The 17,446-nt window shown below is 37.5% G+C and overlaps 1 protein-coding gene across 2 annotated transcripts in view; it reads right to left on the bottom strand.

Annotated features, from left to right (window-relative positions):
• Positions 1-17,446, bottom strand: part of LOC127525679 (protein diaphanous homolog 1) — a 98,425-nt gene that overhangs the window by 43,958 nt on the left and 37,021 nt on the right. For both annotated transcript variants that reach the window (XM_051918387.1, XM_051918386.1), the window contains 5 exons: positions 17,199-17,314; positions 14,643-14,707; positions 12,379-12,558; positions 10,027-10,545; positions 5,480-5,594 (listed from right to left, as the gene is read on the bottom strand). In XM_051918387.1, the coding sequence (XP_051774347.1) occupies positions 5,480-5,594; positions 10,027-10,545; positions 12,379-12,558; positions 14,643-14,707; positions 17,199-17,314 (995 nt within the window). The remainder of the gene's footprint in view (positions 1-5,479; positions 5,595-10,026; positions 10,546-12,378; positions 12,559-14,642; positions 14,708-17,198; positions 17,315-17,446) is intronic.

Below are 17,446 nucleotides of genomic sequence, written 5' to 3'. Positions count from 1 at the left end.
AAAAATATGAGGACATTGAGATATGAGGACAGGATGTACCAGAATCAACTGAAAAGGTGAAACTCATGAAAACATGTCCAAGTCATATTTCACCCAAAAATAATAGTAATATTTGGCTTAAAAGACAATGGCCTATTTGCAGGACCAGTACAATTTTTGTTGTGACAGTTTAGCACATTCCCTCTATATTACCGTAATCATTATATGGACATTTGTCATTTTTTTTTGTAAATTTTGATTCTAATTCTCATTTCTGTAAAACAATGATTTTTTTTTTTTTTTTTTTTACTACATTTTTGAATTTGAAAAATTCTAGCTCAAAGCTCAATGTCCGGAATATTGGATCCAGTCTCTTTACAAGAAATTAATTAAAACTAAATAATGATGATGATAATTAAATAATTAAAACAATAATACTATAATATAATTTTAATAATAATTACTGTTCATTTTATGATGGAAATAAATAAATAAATAAATTTTCCTTTACATCTGATGGTAAATATGAGCCATGAGATTCTTGAACCAAGAATTTTCTGCTACTGTGTCTTTAAAACTTCCATGTGTAAATATCCTCTATAACTGCCAAACCTCCGCACACATTCAAGAAGAATCATTTAAGACATTTTGTTTTATGTAAGTGGAGCTCAATTAACATTCTACTGAGACACAAGGTGGACGGCAGCCAAACATCCTGTCGACCTTTAAAAGTCGAACGACTTAACTACAAATGAGTGAGCAAATGAGGGTCAAGCAGGAAGATATCGATCTAAACAGCGTGAAAGTACCGATACAAATTATGTATTTGTTGTGTAACAAACTTTTTGAAATACTAATTAGTGATTTGGAGATTACCAAAGGCAGTAATTTCACTCACTAGTCTCAAGTTAACACATATACCCCTGGTTTCATAGACAATTCCCAGACTAAAATGCTTTTTTTTTTTTTTCTTCTAAAGGACATTTATAAAAGCTAATTGAACTAAGGCCTAATCCTGGCTTAATGTGAAACCAGGACATGATGTTTAAAACGTTTGGCTAATGTCTTAAGTCTTTCCCCATAGACTTCCATCGTCATTGAATTAATAACTGAGAGACGAATCAAAATAGTTTTCTTTGGTAATCAGGTGATGCCAATTATCTCAAAATAGCAAATATAGTTGATTTACTGTTCAAGTTCAAGTCAAGCAAAATGTATCTGTATAGCATTTTTCACAATACACATTGTTTCAAAGCAGCTTTACAGAAAATTATGATAATGTTTATAATAACTTATCTCCATGCCTTTTAGATCTTATGCACCAGAGAAACAAGCAAGCAGCCATCTTTAGAATAATGTGTTTGAACTCTAGCTGTGTATTTCTATGGCATCGCTGTCGAAGAATAATTAGCTAGTCAAGTGAATTTACTTATTGTAGTGTTAACAAAAGTTATCATGAGCATTGTAATGTTTGAAGCGGATGTCATAAATGTCAGTAGACCGGGAATATTTAAAAACGAGCCATTCATTCATACATCATGCTGTGGAAATGCAAACCAGAAGACAGAACACAATGAACGCAAGATATAGTTGCATTTGTCTGGCTGATATTCAATTTCATGACTAATACAATGAGATCACAAGGAAGCACAGAGAACAGCAAGAGCTGTACATATGCAACCCGCTCTTTTGGTTCAGATGTATGTGTGTGTGTCCTCTGCTGTCACACTTGTGGCTCTGGGTCTATAACTCTAAGTGAGTCTGGACATCAGGGACTGATATGAGACGAGACCAGCCACAAGTGTGTATGATGATAAAGTAGGTCGCCGTACACATCAGAGGAGGAGACGTACGCGTAGTCGTGTGTGTGTGTGTGTGTGTGTGTGTGTGTGTGTGTGTGTGTGTGTGTGTGTGTGTGTGTGTGTGTGTGTGTGTGTGTGTGAGTGAGTGTGAGAGCGCAGAGGTGAGCGGCTGAACGAGATCCTGAGAGACTCAGCTGGTCTCCGTGGAGACAGGAAAAGCAGGCCGGCAGCGAGACGGAGAGAAACATTAAAAGACTCACAACAAGACACAGAGAGAAGCCAATCAATACACACACACACACACACACACACACAACAAACCCGTGAAACAAACCTGTTTCGCTTTTAAATGCAGAAATGGAAGGAAAATTGCAGGAAAATAAAACTGCCCTCCATCTAGACTGTAAAACTGCTGAATCCATCAGCACAGACCTGTCTCTCTCTCTCTCTCTCTCTGTAATTGGACTCTGTAAAAGGTTCAGTCATCAAAACTCGCACAGCCTCTATAAAAATGCCTCAGCATTTGGCTTAGAAAGTGCAGAAATGAGTCTCTGGCCTTCACTTGCGCCTGTATAAATGTGATCAGAGAAAGCAATCTACATTTTTATATTTTTCAATGAAAGCCTGTGCAAAATGCACTGCCAGGCTGTTGCTATGCTGTTCCGGGTGGTTGCTAGGTGGTCTGGAGTCTGTAGATTTGGTTTAGGTCTTTAAGGGTGTGTTTACACTTGTAGTTCAGTTTGCTTGGTTCGTTTGGTCTGGACCACATTTAGCCCTGGTCTGCTTAGCTTTCACATTGGCATTTTTAACACAGAACCTGAAGGCGTAAGGATACATTCACAACCTGAAGATCTGCTGCGAGGAGACGTGGTTCTGGTGCCTGTACTGAACTGTAATGGGCAACATCGCCACTATGAATGAATGTCATTTCAGTTCTACTTTGAGTATGAATTATCATACGCATTGAAAGACAGCAATATACATGCACTGTAAACAAATTCAACTGACTGGCTTCTCTCCTGTATGATTTCACATGAGTCTCTTCAGACCTTACTGTACATGAATAAGCTTCCAGAACTTCTGATTGAGGCTGTGTGTGACCTAATTGAACTCCTTTCCACAAATTGAACAAAAAAATAAAAACAGTATAAATAAAAAAAGATAAGACATTTATCAGACGCTTAGGCTCTGTTGTGTAACAAATCCTCCGCCATGGTCTTGTCAGTCATCTCATCACTTACTCTCGTCACGTGATCAGTGAACTGTGATTTCTTGCTGCACTGTGTGCGACCCTGCAGCTCGTGCTGGATGAGCAGAGCAGATGTTTACAATAGCAATTATTCAACTGAACTGAATGGTTTTTATTTCTATAAAAAGGAAAAACGACAGTGTAAACGTAGCGGTGGCATATTCTATGCTAATTTCACCCTCACACTCCGTCATGGCGATATCACGAGACAGATTTTCACCTCAACGAGAAATCGTTACATTTTCATATCGTGAGATCTCATGGCACCATATCTTGTCACAGCCCTAAAATGAACAAATCCCTCAAATTTCATGAGAAAAGCCATTAAACTAATCACAAAAGCGCGTGGTGCATCGCGAACGATATACAGTATATAAGTGAACTTAATTTTGACCATAGTCAGAGTATTTTCTTTTCACAGCACATGTAGAGATAGAGTTCAACGCACTATCTGTGTGTTATAATTGCATTATTTGTCATCTGCTGTGGGAGTTCAGGATGCGTTTAAATCACTAACGCTGAGAATGAGCAACAGTAACTGTGATGGAACAAACACCCACAGAAAGGAAGAAGAAGATAATGTGCTTGAGGTCCTGTCAAATTAAATCAACAATCAGTGGCGTGACCTCACTGAAGAGGTCATCGACCTCTGACCCCACCGTCAGCACACAAGAACAGCAGAGGTGAGAGGTCAGTTCTGGCTGTCGGTGGCGTCCTTTCGCTCGGCTGGAGAGAGTGATATGACTGGAGGAGAGAGAGACAGAGATACGGCAGCGGCCGCCTGACAGAAAAGAACAACACAATCCTGCTCAAGGACGGACACACACACATAAGCTCGTGTTTTACGGACAGGATCGGACAGATGGAAGATCTGAAAAGGGCAGCATTCATTTACAGTCAGATATCAGAAAAGGTTATCCTACATCAACTCAGACAGCTGGACACACACACACACACACACGCACACAGAACGAGCTCAGGTGGTCCTGAGGAAAACAGCTGCCAAAGATGACATTTCAAGGTTTCGTTTTCCATATTCAAAACAGAAAACACTGTGTGTGTGCGTGTGTGTGTACGAGAGAGAGACTGCGGCGGATGCATGACAACATCACACTCTTTGAAGGTCATTTGCTGAAGGGCGAAACCACATACACAGACCTAAAAAGCTCACACACACACTCACACCTTGTTAAAGCCGACAGTGCTGTATATCGTATCAGATATAAATATGCAATAAAACTGTAAAGGCCACGCATAGAGGACAAAGAGCAGGTGGCAGGAAACAAACACACACACACACACATCTGACACTTGCTTCTTGCTCATTTCTAATTCATGAGGGGCTTTTGCATACAGTCACCGAAAATATGACATCCGGGTGAATCTCATGAAACCTTTCAAGAACATGTCCGGGTCATATTTCACCCTGAAATACCAGGGAAAATATAAGAAATAATATTTTGCTGAAAGAAAAGCTTACTTTTTAGGGTAAGAGATTTTTTTTGCATTGTTATATATATATATATATATATATATATATTTTTTTTTTTTTTTTTTTTGAATTAGCTTTTGTTTTAATTTAGGTTTAATCATTTTATTATGTGCTTGGCATTTTCTTTATCAGATTTAATTTTAGTAATTTCAGTACTTTATCTTAAACATCTATAAAATTTTATTTCAGTTAGTTGTCAAGGCAACATTTTAAATTTTCATTTAAGTTTAAGTTAAACTCTTTAATCTAATATTTAGTAAAAAATTATTAATAAAGCCAAACAATAATCAGCAATATGGTTGACAAAGAATGAATATAGTAAACTAATGAGGATTAAATAAGAATCACAACTGAGAATAATGAGAATTATAAATAAAATTAACAAAAAGGTTAAAGGGGGGGGGGTTGCATTACAAGTGTTAAAATTTGAGAGGAAAATGTACTTGATTGTAATGAGAACAACGCACAGTGCAACAAATCTTAATGATCCTAAACCTGACCTAATTTTCCTTATGCTTTATAGTAGTTTTTCTTTTGGTTTTTGAGGTGAAATGTAGACGTTTTCATGAAATTCACCCTCTCTTTCACCACACACACAAACACACACACACACACACACACACACACACACACGTCTGTCATTATCAGACTCAGCGCTGGTCCTGATGTTGTTCTCTACACTGAGATGACAGTCATTTCTTCCACATCCCTGTATTCTATCATCCATGTTTGGCCCAGTATCCTGCAGTGAGCATCTCAGCAGACACACACACACACACACACACACACACACACACACACACACACACTGATGCGCAAACACAGAGCGAGGGGCATCTCTTACCTTTAGAGGCTGTGTTCAGTAAGACAGACGGAGGAGAGAGAGAGATAGAGAGAGGTTTAATGTGTGATGGTGTGATGTGTGTGATGTGACTGGAGGACAGCAGATCAACTCACTCTTGGTCTGTGTGGAGAAGGTCAGTGTGAGTTTGGCAAACAGCTCCTTGTTCTCATAGCGATCCTCCTTCGTCTTCACCCAGAAACTGTTTTCAGACAGATCCTCCGGTGCGATCTACCACAACATAAAACACTCATCAATGCTTTTCTCCAAATAATTATTCAAAATGTCGCGTAATGGAGAACAAGAGTGCTTGACTCTTACATTGTCAATACAAGATCTTGACCAAATATTGATACACCTCTTGACGTAAATGTTGTGATCTTATTTCCATCAAGAGGTGCATCAATTTTTGGTCAAAATCTTGTGTTGACAATGCAAGAGGTGAGCACTCTGTAAAGCCTACTCCACCACATCCCAAAGACTTTCAATGAATTTAAGGTGCCAATTAATGTGTGAAAATGATTCTTCATGCTCCCTCACAACCATTCTTTCACAATTTGAGTCTGATGAATCTTGACATTGTCCTCCTGGAATATGGCCATGATATGTCTTCCTACATGGTTGTTTAAGAAATGAAAAGCTACGCACTCCATCTATTAGGGCTAAAAGAACTGCTCCCAAACATATGCTAGAAAACACGCAAGAAACATAATAATCACAGCAAAAATGATCCAATCACAGACTCTTAGGTATTTGCCTATTTAAATCCAAACAGTGACTTTTTTTTTTTTGTATTTTATTTTTTTATTGCTGGGCAGTGTGTATATGTCTACAATTAAAACAGGCAGTTCTGGTTCTAAAATCTGATTGGATGAGCTACATTTGTAGCTGTTGTAATTGGCTGACACACACACACACACACACACACTGTGCATGCACACACTGTGATGCACATCAGTTGAATTCTGTCTTAATGTAGCATAAACATCATACAGTTAATGATACTTAATGGAGGAACTGCTTTGTGTGATTATTATTGTTAATGCATTTATGTAGTGACATTGTGCTTAACAACATCCCTCAATCACGGTGAAAAATAAGGGTAGCGCTCGGCCTGGAGTGACTTATTGCTTTAACGCGGTCCTGGTCTCTGGACAATATCATTATGTAGACGCCGCTGATACGATCATACAGTTCAAATGTGTTTCTCCATCATTTATGGACGCTGCACTGATTTAATGAACCGTAGATCGTGATTCTGGAGTCCGGGGCTTTATTTTACCCCCATTCGAGAAGATGAAACACCACTGAGTGCTTTCTCACAGTCTCAACTCATAACCTCATTTATACAGAAGAAAAGCGCTGCAAGTCTTGGGAGTAAAATGAGTTTAACAGCAGTGAACAGGCTGTCAGGATATCAGTGCTGCTCCTCTGACTAACCGCCTTCAGACACCAAGCAAAGACAGAATGAGAAATGTAGAACAAGGATTAGAGGAAGACAGAATATGATAATAGACAGAGAATAAAAGAGGGTGAAACTCATTAAAACGGATCCAGATTTTACACACAAAAGAGAGAAAGGCGACGCGGTCCCAATGCACGCTGGGACGGCCAGACAAAAAATGCTTGATCCTTTTGTAATTCTCTCCTCCTCTCAATCTCTCGCTGTTAATGCACGAGATTAATCGCACAAACCTTTTTTAACGTCCATCATTCTGTCTTTTACGGTCCTGTGACTCTGTTATCTAATATGGCTAGGTGAGGATTTTTTAAACTTCTGAAAATATTTAATATATATTTTTAGATACATGTAAGTTTGGGGTTAAAAGTTTGGGGTCAGTAAGTTTTTATTTTTTTATTCATAAAATATGAATTACATTTGATCAAAATTTACAGTAAAGAGATTTATAATGTTACAAAAGATTTCCATTTCAAACACTGTTAATGCTGTTTTTTTTTTTTAAACTTTCAAAGAATCAAAGAATGAATTCAAATCAATTTTCAACATTAATAATAATAATAATAATAATAATAATAAAGAAATGTTTCTTGAGCATCAAATCAACATATTAGAATAATTTCTGAAGGATCATGTGACACTGAAGACTGGAGTAATGATGCTGAAAATTCAGCTTTGATCACAGGAATAAATTATATTTTACAATATATTAATATAGAAAACAGCTATTTTAAATTGTAATAATATTTTAAAAAGTTACTGTTTTTACTGTATTTTTGATCAAATAAATGCAGCCTTGGTGAACATAAGAGACTTCTTTCAAAAACAATAAAAAAAAAATCCTGACCACAAACTATGAACAGCAGTGTATTTGCTCTCAAATGGATTAAAACATGTTGAACTCGACTCTCTCATGAACACGTGTACGGCTGTTGCAGGAAGCCAGTGATTACAGTTTTTAAAGTTTTAAATATGGATATTTTTCTTACAAAAACCCATCGCTTCACTTCAGAAGGCATTTATTAACCCACTGGAGCCGTATGGATTACTTTTATGAAGGATGGATGGATGGATGTGCTTTTTGGAGCTTCAAAAACTCGGGCACTATTCAATGCCATTACAAAGCTTGGAAAAGCCAGGATATTATTTAATATAACTCTGATTGTGTTCAGCTGAAAGAAGAAAGTCATATACAACTAGGATGGCTTGAGGGTGAGTAAATTATGGGATAATTTTCATTTTTGGGTGAACCATTCCTTTAAAAAGTGCATCAATATTATTGCAATATTTATAATGCTACTTTATTTAATAATGCTAGCAAAATCATCATAAATATTTTGGTATGTTGAAACTATCGCCCGGCCCTTGCAAGACTATACACTTGTCATTTGTGACTGATTTTGCGTAAAGTATGTGTGAATGTGACATTCACAGTCAGTCAGAGAGCATGTTGATGACTCTCACCTCCATTTTCCACTGGAATGTGAAAAGAAACATAAATCTGAGAGGAGAGGAAGAGAAAAAGAGATATATAAAGGGAAAGCGGAGGAGGCAAAGAGAGGTTAGGACACGGAGACAAGGTACAACCTCTAATGATACAGCAGCATCTAATTACCGAGAGAGAGAAAGAGAGAGAGTCAGGGGCGGTGCGAGATAACAAGACTAGTCTGAGAGCATGAGAGGAAAGCGAAAAAATGTTAATTTAAATTACAAAAGAATGCTGTCCTTTCTACCAGCAATTTAATTATCTTTCAGAGACACAGTCAAAAGACACAGGCTTATTAAAAAGCTATTTCACTGACATCCTCAAAGAGCCCTAACCACGGAGACTCTAAACACTCATGAATTCCACTGAAGCCATTAAAGAGTAGCTTTAGGCTAAAAGGAGACAGGACCGTTTTGATGTTTTTACTCTTGTGGAGGGCGAGGAAAAGCAAGAGAGGGAAAGAGAGAGGGAAAGAGAGAGATCAGAGGAGGAGAGGAGCATGTTCATGATCAACAGCTCATAGTCACCCATGATTCACTGCTGCACACAGGACGCGTGTCACTTCCACAGCAAGTGGGCGATATACGGGTTGAAACTACGGCTACGCTGCAACTAAAACCTTCTTTATCAGTACTTTCGTCTTGTTTCCCATTTCTAAACTAAGGTCAATTTACTTGAGAAGCAAAACTGCATAAGTCTTGTTTTTATAGAATATATATCAAATTAGGTTTATTTTTCGTACCCCACTGGCAGATAGTTTTTTTTTTTTCTTTTTTTTTTCTAGTTTTAACTATAAATAAAAACAATTTTATTTTAATTAAAATACATTAATAAAATATTAAATGGGTGGATTTTGTATTCATTTAGTTGGGTTTATATTTAAAAAAAAAAAAAAAACTATTTATTAAATATAATATAATGTCATGTAATGTAATAGTCATTCTAAAAGGAGTACCCTTTGCTCGCTTTCTGTATACAATCTATTCACAATTAGAATAAAAGTTGTATTTTACGAGTCAGCCACGAGTACACTGCAGAGTTTCAGGAGAGACAACCGCATTTAAATTCAGAGTAAATCTGCTAAAATATCCCCGATATTATAAAGGCTCACATCTGGCTATAGCCTATGTTCTTTAAATTTATAGAGACCTCTAAGTGTCTGTATAGCCTATGGTATGATTTTTGCACATTTGTTCAAAATAGCCTGTATGGGCAGATTGTTGCATGATGTAGGCAAAAGTTTTGTAGGCTGCTGTTTACACAACGGATGCACATTCTCATCTTTATTTCTGTTCATTATTACCATGTTGTGCTGCGTGTCTATTTTTCTTAAATGCATCAACTCAGAATGCCTAATATTGGTTTGATTGCTTGTGTTCCTTGAGAAAATAAATAATTTCTGTCTACCTGAACCACATGGGTGTGGTTCAGGTCGCAGGTCACGGCCTTTATGTCAAACGGATCGGAGACGAAATTAAATTAGTGCTGCTGTCGGATAATATTCAGTATTCTATTAAGTACTGCGGGTGAAGGGCAGGTGCGGGTTTACCAAACAGGACCCGTGCAGGATTCTTCTTAGGAAACATTACCAAGCTTGAGTAGTACACAGCTGCCACTAGAACTTTAATAGTCATTGGACTAATAGTCACACTGATCAAGCAAATGCACCATCATTTAGAGCCACAATATGAGGTGGAGACCTGTGAGAACATACATACCTTGCTCCAGTTGGCTCTCTTCAGCTGCACCTCAGGTTTGTAGTCTTTTTTGGGCTTGAGGCCAAAGGGTAGCTGAGGAACAGGAGGCGCCCATCCACCAAACCCGCCTGGAGGGGGTGGAGGCATTCCAGGACCACCCATTGGAGGAGGTGGGGGAGGCATACCGGGCATCCCGGGTGGAGGAGGGGGAGGAGGCGGCATACCAGGTGCGCCCGGTAAAGGCGGTGGGGGTGGTGGCATACAGGCTGCCCCAGGTAGAGGTGGAGGCGGTGGTGGTGGAGGCATGCCAGGTGCTCCTGGTAAAGGAGGAGGTGGAGGGGGCGGAGGCATACAGGCTGCCCCAGGTAGAGGAGGAGGCGGCGGCGGTGGTGGCATGGACGTCTGTCCGGGTAGAGGAGGAGGAGGAGGAGGCGGGGGTGGCACCGTGGAAGCTGATGGGCCGGGGGGTGGAGCCACAGGCACGTGCACGGTGATGACCTTTGCTTTGGCTTCTTTGAGATCTTTTGAAAGCTTCTCAATCTGAGAAACAAAAGAAACAAAGGCTGTCATATAGTAGCATCAAAGTTTTTGACAAAATAAGTCAATCATCTGTATAACTATTCCTCTTTCACTATAAAAATAGTGAAAGGAGGAAAGAGTAGTAGAAGATGAAATTTAACAATTTAATTTTAATTAAAAGATATATATATATATATACACACACACACACACACACTCACAAAATATAATTTATATATTTTATATATAATAATCTCTAGAACTATTCTTACAGTGTAATGTAGTGAAAAGAGTGTAAAGAGATGAAATCTAATAGTATTATTTTAACTAAAATAATAAATAAATAAATAAATAAATAAATAAATAATCGGTAACTTTACAATAATGTTCATTAGTTAAACATTAGTTAATGTATTAACTAACATGTACTAACCATGAGCAATTTGTTACTGTATTTACTTTTCTTTGTTAATGTTAGTTAATGAAAATACAGTTGTTCATTGTTGGTTCATGTTAGTTCACAGTGCATTAACTAATGTTAACAAGATTTTAATGTATTAGTAAATGTTGACATTAACATTAAAAAAGATGAATAAATGCTATATAAGTGCAGTACATTATTAGTTAATGTTAACTAATGTTAACTAATGAACCTTATTGTAAAATGTTACCAAATAATCTAAGCATCCAGTTGGCAAGTTTTTTGACAAAATAATATAAATAATAATAATAATATAAAAAAAAAATAAGAATAATCTATATGTTTTCTATACCTATTCTTACACTATAACTTAGTGTTAGGGGTTTGTTCAAATCACCATTTATTGAAGTTTGGAACGTAAATTAGGTTGCCGATAAAATTATGACAGTCATGACACCCTGGCAAGCACCATAGCATGAGAGGCATCGCTCACATTTTCTTCATAAAATGTAAAAATCTAGTTAATAATGTAATTGATGGAGTGAGAGAAGGAGGGAGAGACAGACAGACAGAAGAAGGTCAGGCCAGAGTTGGAAGCACATGAGGGAGTGTCTAAATTCATGTCTAATTAGTGGAATAATTTATTTACCCAGAACTTGGCAGAACTCATTAAAAATGACCAGCCTGCTAATGTCACATCAGAGAGAGAGAGAGAGTTTGACTGTGGAAATCTGAAGTAGTTCACGAGGTTCTAGCTGACGTCCCACTAACGAGAAGTTTCTGATGCTTGTTTATCTATAGGTGACGGGCTGGTTTAGCTCAGCAAGTTCTCTCGGACGCTCCATCTGTCCGTCCGTATACAGTCCAAACAAATCTCTGTACTTCTGCTGATGGTTGCACTTCATCTCTTTCCACTGTAATTATCTGTAGTGTGTCTGTGTTTGTTAGATAACCAACAAACATCAGTTCTGTCCTGCCTGTTCTATTAATATTTCACATTTGTTTACTCTCTTCTCTGTTCATACTTCTCTCTCGCCTCAGAGAGACACATTCTGGTCCACTTTACAATTTATTCTTGTTCAAGAACTGCCCACTTACACAGGAACAGAGTCTGATCCGCATATATTATTGGAAAATGTGTGCAGAATTTGTTTATTAAAGTGTGGTACTTTGAAACCCAACTTTGTTTGCCTTCTTGAAGTAATTGACACTTCAGATTGATAAAGAAACATGCATGAATGAGAAAATAAAGAGTGGGATATGCATTTGAATTATTTAATTCATACTGTAAACACTATGTAATGTTTTTTGACGGTTATTCAATATCTATAGTATTTTCTACTATTTCCTACCGATTGCAGTTCTGTTTGGTGCCGTAGAAATGACACGCTTCTCCTTTAAATTACATAATTTCCTGTAGGTTTCTCCTGTACCTTCTCTTTCAGTTGGTTGATCTCTGACTGCAGGCCTTGGTTCTCTTTCTCTCTCTCACTCTTCTCCTTCCCCAGCGTGTCTTTCTCAGCACTGAGCTCCAGGACCTTCTGCTCATAATCGGCCTCCATCTTCTTCAGCTCCACCTGCAGCTCGTGACGGGCTGTCAATTCTGCGTCCAGCTACACAAACACACATCAGCATCCATCGTCACAATAAAAATATATCTGCATAAACCGCCAACATGTGTGGAAACTGCTACTAATGCTGTGCATGTCATTTAGGAGGTCAAGTCAAGCACATTGCATACAGAATCCCAAGCAGCTTAGGTGTGTAGTGCAGTATATACTGCTAAAATAGTATATGAGCTAGAATGTTCATTTGACAAAAGTGACGTATTGTGTTCTCAAACTGTCGCGACGTGTTTACACAGTGATCATCACAGTTTATCACTATGAAGGTGGTTTGTTGTTCTCAGCGCAGATGACTAAGAGGACGGACTCAAGAACAAATCTGAGGCGAAATGGAGTCTCTCTGGATTTTAGTATTCACCTCACAAACTTCCAGAAAATCTGTCCTTCTCCCTCACACAGACAGACGCTGACAATTTCCGGTGACATTGACGGCGGGTGTTTGCAAGCCAGACATGCAATTACGTGACAGCAGCGGAAATGGAAGGGTCACACACTCACACTCACACACACACACTTTCTCCATGTGTTAATAATGAGAGTCGTTCGCTGTCGCTCTTTTGATGACACACTGCTATTACTCTGAATTAGAAAGGAAAGGAGGAGAAGAGAGAGAGGAAGAGTAAACACTCTCCTGATAGACACACTCACACACAAATGCATCAGTAAAGCATAGATTATTTACTTTATTTGGGCTCTAATACACACACACACACACACACACACACAGAGAGAGAGAGAGAGAGAGAATCTCAGAAACATGTCAAGAACATGTCCAGGTCACATTGCACACCAAAAAAGGGGGTTTAAAAAGAAAATCCAAATTTTCTTTAAAAAAAAAAAAAAAAGCTGTATTTATAAAATATTTATTGATTTATAAAAGATTCATACCACATATATAGTCTGCATTTAAGCTAATAAAATTAATAATAATTTAATAATTAAATGTGTTTAAGTTAATTGGAATTTACTGCAATGTGGAGAAATTATGATAACATTTTAGCTGTAATGTATTTATACATCATGGCAGAATTTGTTGCATTGAATTTCATTTATGGTGATAATTAAAAGTAATTTTGAATCTTTATACCAAAATTATACCAATATTTATAACTGTGATACAGTTCAAAAATACTATTACAGTAATAACCATCTAATTAGAATCATTAGTGAACGCTGCACACAAAAAAAGAAAGTTTAACATCAGGACGCATTACGGTAATGAGAATTTGAAGGTTAAATGTGCTTAATTGTCATGAAAATAAAAATAAATCTCATTCATTACTGTAATGTGAAAAAAAAATAATGATACAAAACTTTTTTTTAAATGTGACATTTATAAATGGCAGAATTTGTTGCATTGCATTTAATATATGGTGATAATTAAAAAATAATAATCACATAAAATTGTTCTTTTTTTAATTGTAATACAGTAAGAAAGCACTGTATTACAGTAATGAGCATCTAATTAGAATCAGTAGAGAGAGTTGCACAATAAACAAAGTTAAACATCAGTGTGCATTACGGTAATGAGAATTTGAGTACTAAATGTCCTTAATTGTCATTAAAATAATTTAATGAAATTAACCGGACTAATAATAGACTGCAAACATGAAAATATGACTTGGACATGTTTTTGAGACACACATACATACAAAATGTACAAACGTTCCACATGCACAATGATGCACACACAACAGCACACGCATTCAGATAAAGATGCGAGCACACACACACGCACACGCGCGCGCACATGCACAAGGTAATTGTAGACTGTGTTTGGAGAGTTTGGAGGGAAGATGTCAGGAAGAGACAGGAAATCTCCGTTCTGCTCGTCTCACCTCCCAAATTACACATCTGTCAACTGACAGGCACGCTGAGACAGCGGGGGGCGTCTGGGAGCAGCGGCTGTGTGTCTGTGTGTATATGTGTACGTGTGTGTGTGATGCCGCAGTAGATGTGGTGGTGTTGATCCATACTGGAGGGTCATTCAATGTTTTTCAGCAGACGCTGATTTAGTTTAAATCGGTGTCATTCGTACAGACTCAAGCGTGTGTTTGTCCGTGTGTCAGTACCTTCTTTTCCAGCTCTGTGGCCTTGGCTTCACTGATTTCCACTTTGTTCTGATCGACCATGTTATCTAGAAAGAAAAAGAGACAGGCAGCGAGTGAATAGATGGTTTTAGAGGTGTGTGTGTGTGTCTGTGTGTATAAAGTGCCTTTCACTGCGACAAGTCTCTTTTCCTCCTGTGATTCGTGCTCTGATTACTGAACGATCTAATTAAAATCTGCGGCTCACTCTGTGCCATCCCATACTCAAGCTAAAATAAGACAACTTAAAGAGTCTTTGAAATCACCACACAAAGGGCAGCGAGTGAGCATACATTTATACATCTAAAGCTCCTGGAAAACTCTTCTGCGTCTGTTCTCAAACCCTAAAGTCTCTGTGAACTGCAGATCAATATCACTCGCACGTGTGCCCATTACAAACACCAACCTAAAAGAGTCTGAGGAAAGCGAACTAAGCTTAGTTTAACCAGTGAGTCATACGGCGGAGGGTCAGCGCTGACGTCAGCAGCCAAGAATAGGAAGTAAGCAAGGAAAATCTGCAGTTCAAAGGAAAATACACAAGGAAGTTCATAAGGAAGGAAGTCTGAAAAGACGTACAGTAGTACAGAGCAAAAGATGCATAGAAGTTCACAGGGAAGTATTAAAGAAAGGATGGAAGTATGGACGTTAGTATGGAAGGAAGGATGGAAGTATGGAAGGAAGTTTGAAAGGAAGACATTATGTTCAGACGAAAGTACAAAAGGAAGTTTGGAAGGAAATATATAAGGAAAGATGAATGAAAGGAGGGAAGTTTGGAAATATTGAAGGAAGTTCAAATGGAAGAATGTAAGAAGGTGTGGAGAGAAGCTTGAAAGAAGTGATGGGGGTATGAAAGGAAATTCAGAAGGAAGGAAATTTGAAAGGAAGTACGGAAGTACAGAGTAGGAAGTTCACAGGGATGTAGAGAAGTATGACAGGAAGAATGGAAGCTATGGAAGGAAGTTTGGAAGGAAACATGGAAAGAAGTTTGAAAGTTAAGGAGGAGTTATGGAAATATAGAAGTAGCATAGAAGGAAATACGAAAGGAAGTTCATAAGGAAAGATGAAAGGAAGAATGGAAGTACAGAGGGAAGTTTCAAAGGAGTTCAGAAGTATAAAGCAAAGTATGCATGAAAGTTCACAGAAAAGTACAGAAGTATGAAAGGAAGTATAGAAGTTCATAAGGAAAGATAAAAGGAAGAAGGACGTTTGGAAATAAGGGTGTATGGACAGAAGGAAGCAGAGAGGAAAAGTATAGAAGTTCGGAAAGATCAATAGAAGCATTAGAGGTACAGTATGGAGGGAAGTTCAGAAATAAGCAAGAAAGAATGGATGATTATGGAAAGAATGGTTGTTGACTGTGTAAAAGTGTTTAAAGTTTCCAATGAATGATTCAAAGCACGTCAACACAAAAATATTTTGGCCTAAATTTAAAATGTATGTATTTGTATTTTCATCCATTAGGATTACACAGTTTCAACAAACTAATAAACTCAATGTGATACATATTTGTCAGTCACACATAAATGAAACAAGATTTGTCATAGTATATTATTATCCATTTGCATCTATTTGATTTTATTTAAATAATCATTCTCCTAACGCATTTATTCAAATAGTTTATAATAAGCATAAATCTGTTTATTGTAAGAAAAAAATACATTTATTTAATTAAAAAGTATGAACAAAATAATGGCTAGCTGTGGAACAAGCAATATTCAATTAAAATATATGAGATTGAAACCAATTGGTTTTGTTGATAAATATATAAAGCTGGTCATTGTGCTTCATTTATATAAGACTGACAAATATGCATTACGTTAAGTTTATTAGTTTATGTTAAAATTGCGTAAATCAAAATGGATGGAAATTTTAAATGCCATTCAAATAAATGTTACATTTAGGCCTAAATATTTTTTGAGTGAACCTCACAACAGCTGGAAAAACATTAGTTCAAACATCAGACCCACACAGCTGACGTGAGCCAAACCAGAGGCTGTCTCTGACAAATACTACATACTAATAATGAGAAAATGAGCTTATTTTCATTAAATCCTAAAGAGCTTGTTTGTGAGCGCTCTCAATGTCAAGCCGGATTACTTTGAATGAGATTGGAGATGTTTTGATGTTTCGCATGGGATTCTGAATGCTGCCACCCTGTGGTCAAACGTGCAATTTCAGTGTCTCCTGTGTGTGTGTGTGTGTGTGTGTGTGTGTACAAGTTAGACTATACTTGTGAGGGTCAAATGTCCTCACTTACAAAGTGAAGTATTATGACTAGTAAGGACATTTTACTGGTCCTCACTAGCTAAAAAAGGTTTATATATATATATATATATATATATATATATATATATATATCTCACTAAACCATGTTTTTATTTAAATCAAGTGTTTTGCACATGTTTCTGTGACAGGTACGTTTAGGGGTAGGGGTTGGGTTAGGCTACAGAAAATATCATTAACCTGATATGAAATCAATGGATTTATATGCAATGTCCTCACTAATATAGTAAAACAAACGTGTGTGTGTGTGTGTCTTACCAATCAGATAACCCACGTCCAGGTCAAACTTCCTGCATTTGAAATCAGGATCACAGCCATTCCTGTGCAAAACGATCTGAGCCGTACACTCATCGATGAGTTTGTAGTACTGAGGTCTGAGAGACAGAAACAGAGATGTCAATCCGTGTCAGACTACCATCAGTGCGGAAGATCTGGAGCTCGGAAGGAAGCCAAACAGAGATATTGAGTGCCGAGTTCATAAAACAAAATAAGAGATTTTCATCACA

This window comes from Ctenopharyngodon idella, chromosome 14, assembly GCF_019924925.1.
Source record: "Ctenopharyngodon idella isolate HZGC_01 chromosome 14, HZGC01, whole genome shotgun sequence".
NCBI classification, from domain to species: Eukaryota; Metazoa; Chordata; class Actinopteri; order Cypriniformes; family Xenocyprididae; genus Ctenopharyngodon; species Ctenopharyngodon idella.
This window is presented reverse-complemented; position numbering and strand designations above follow the sequence as displayed.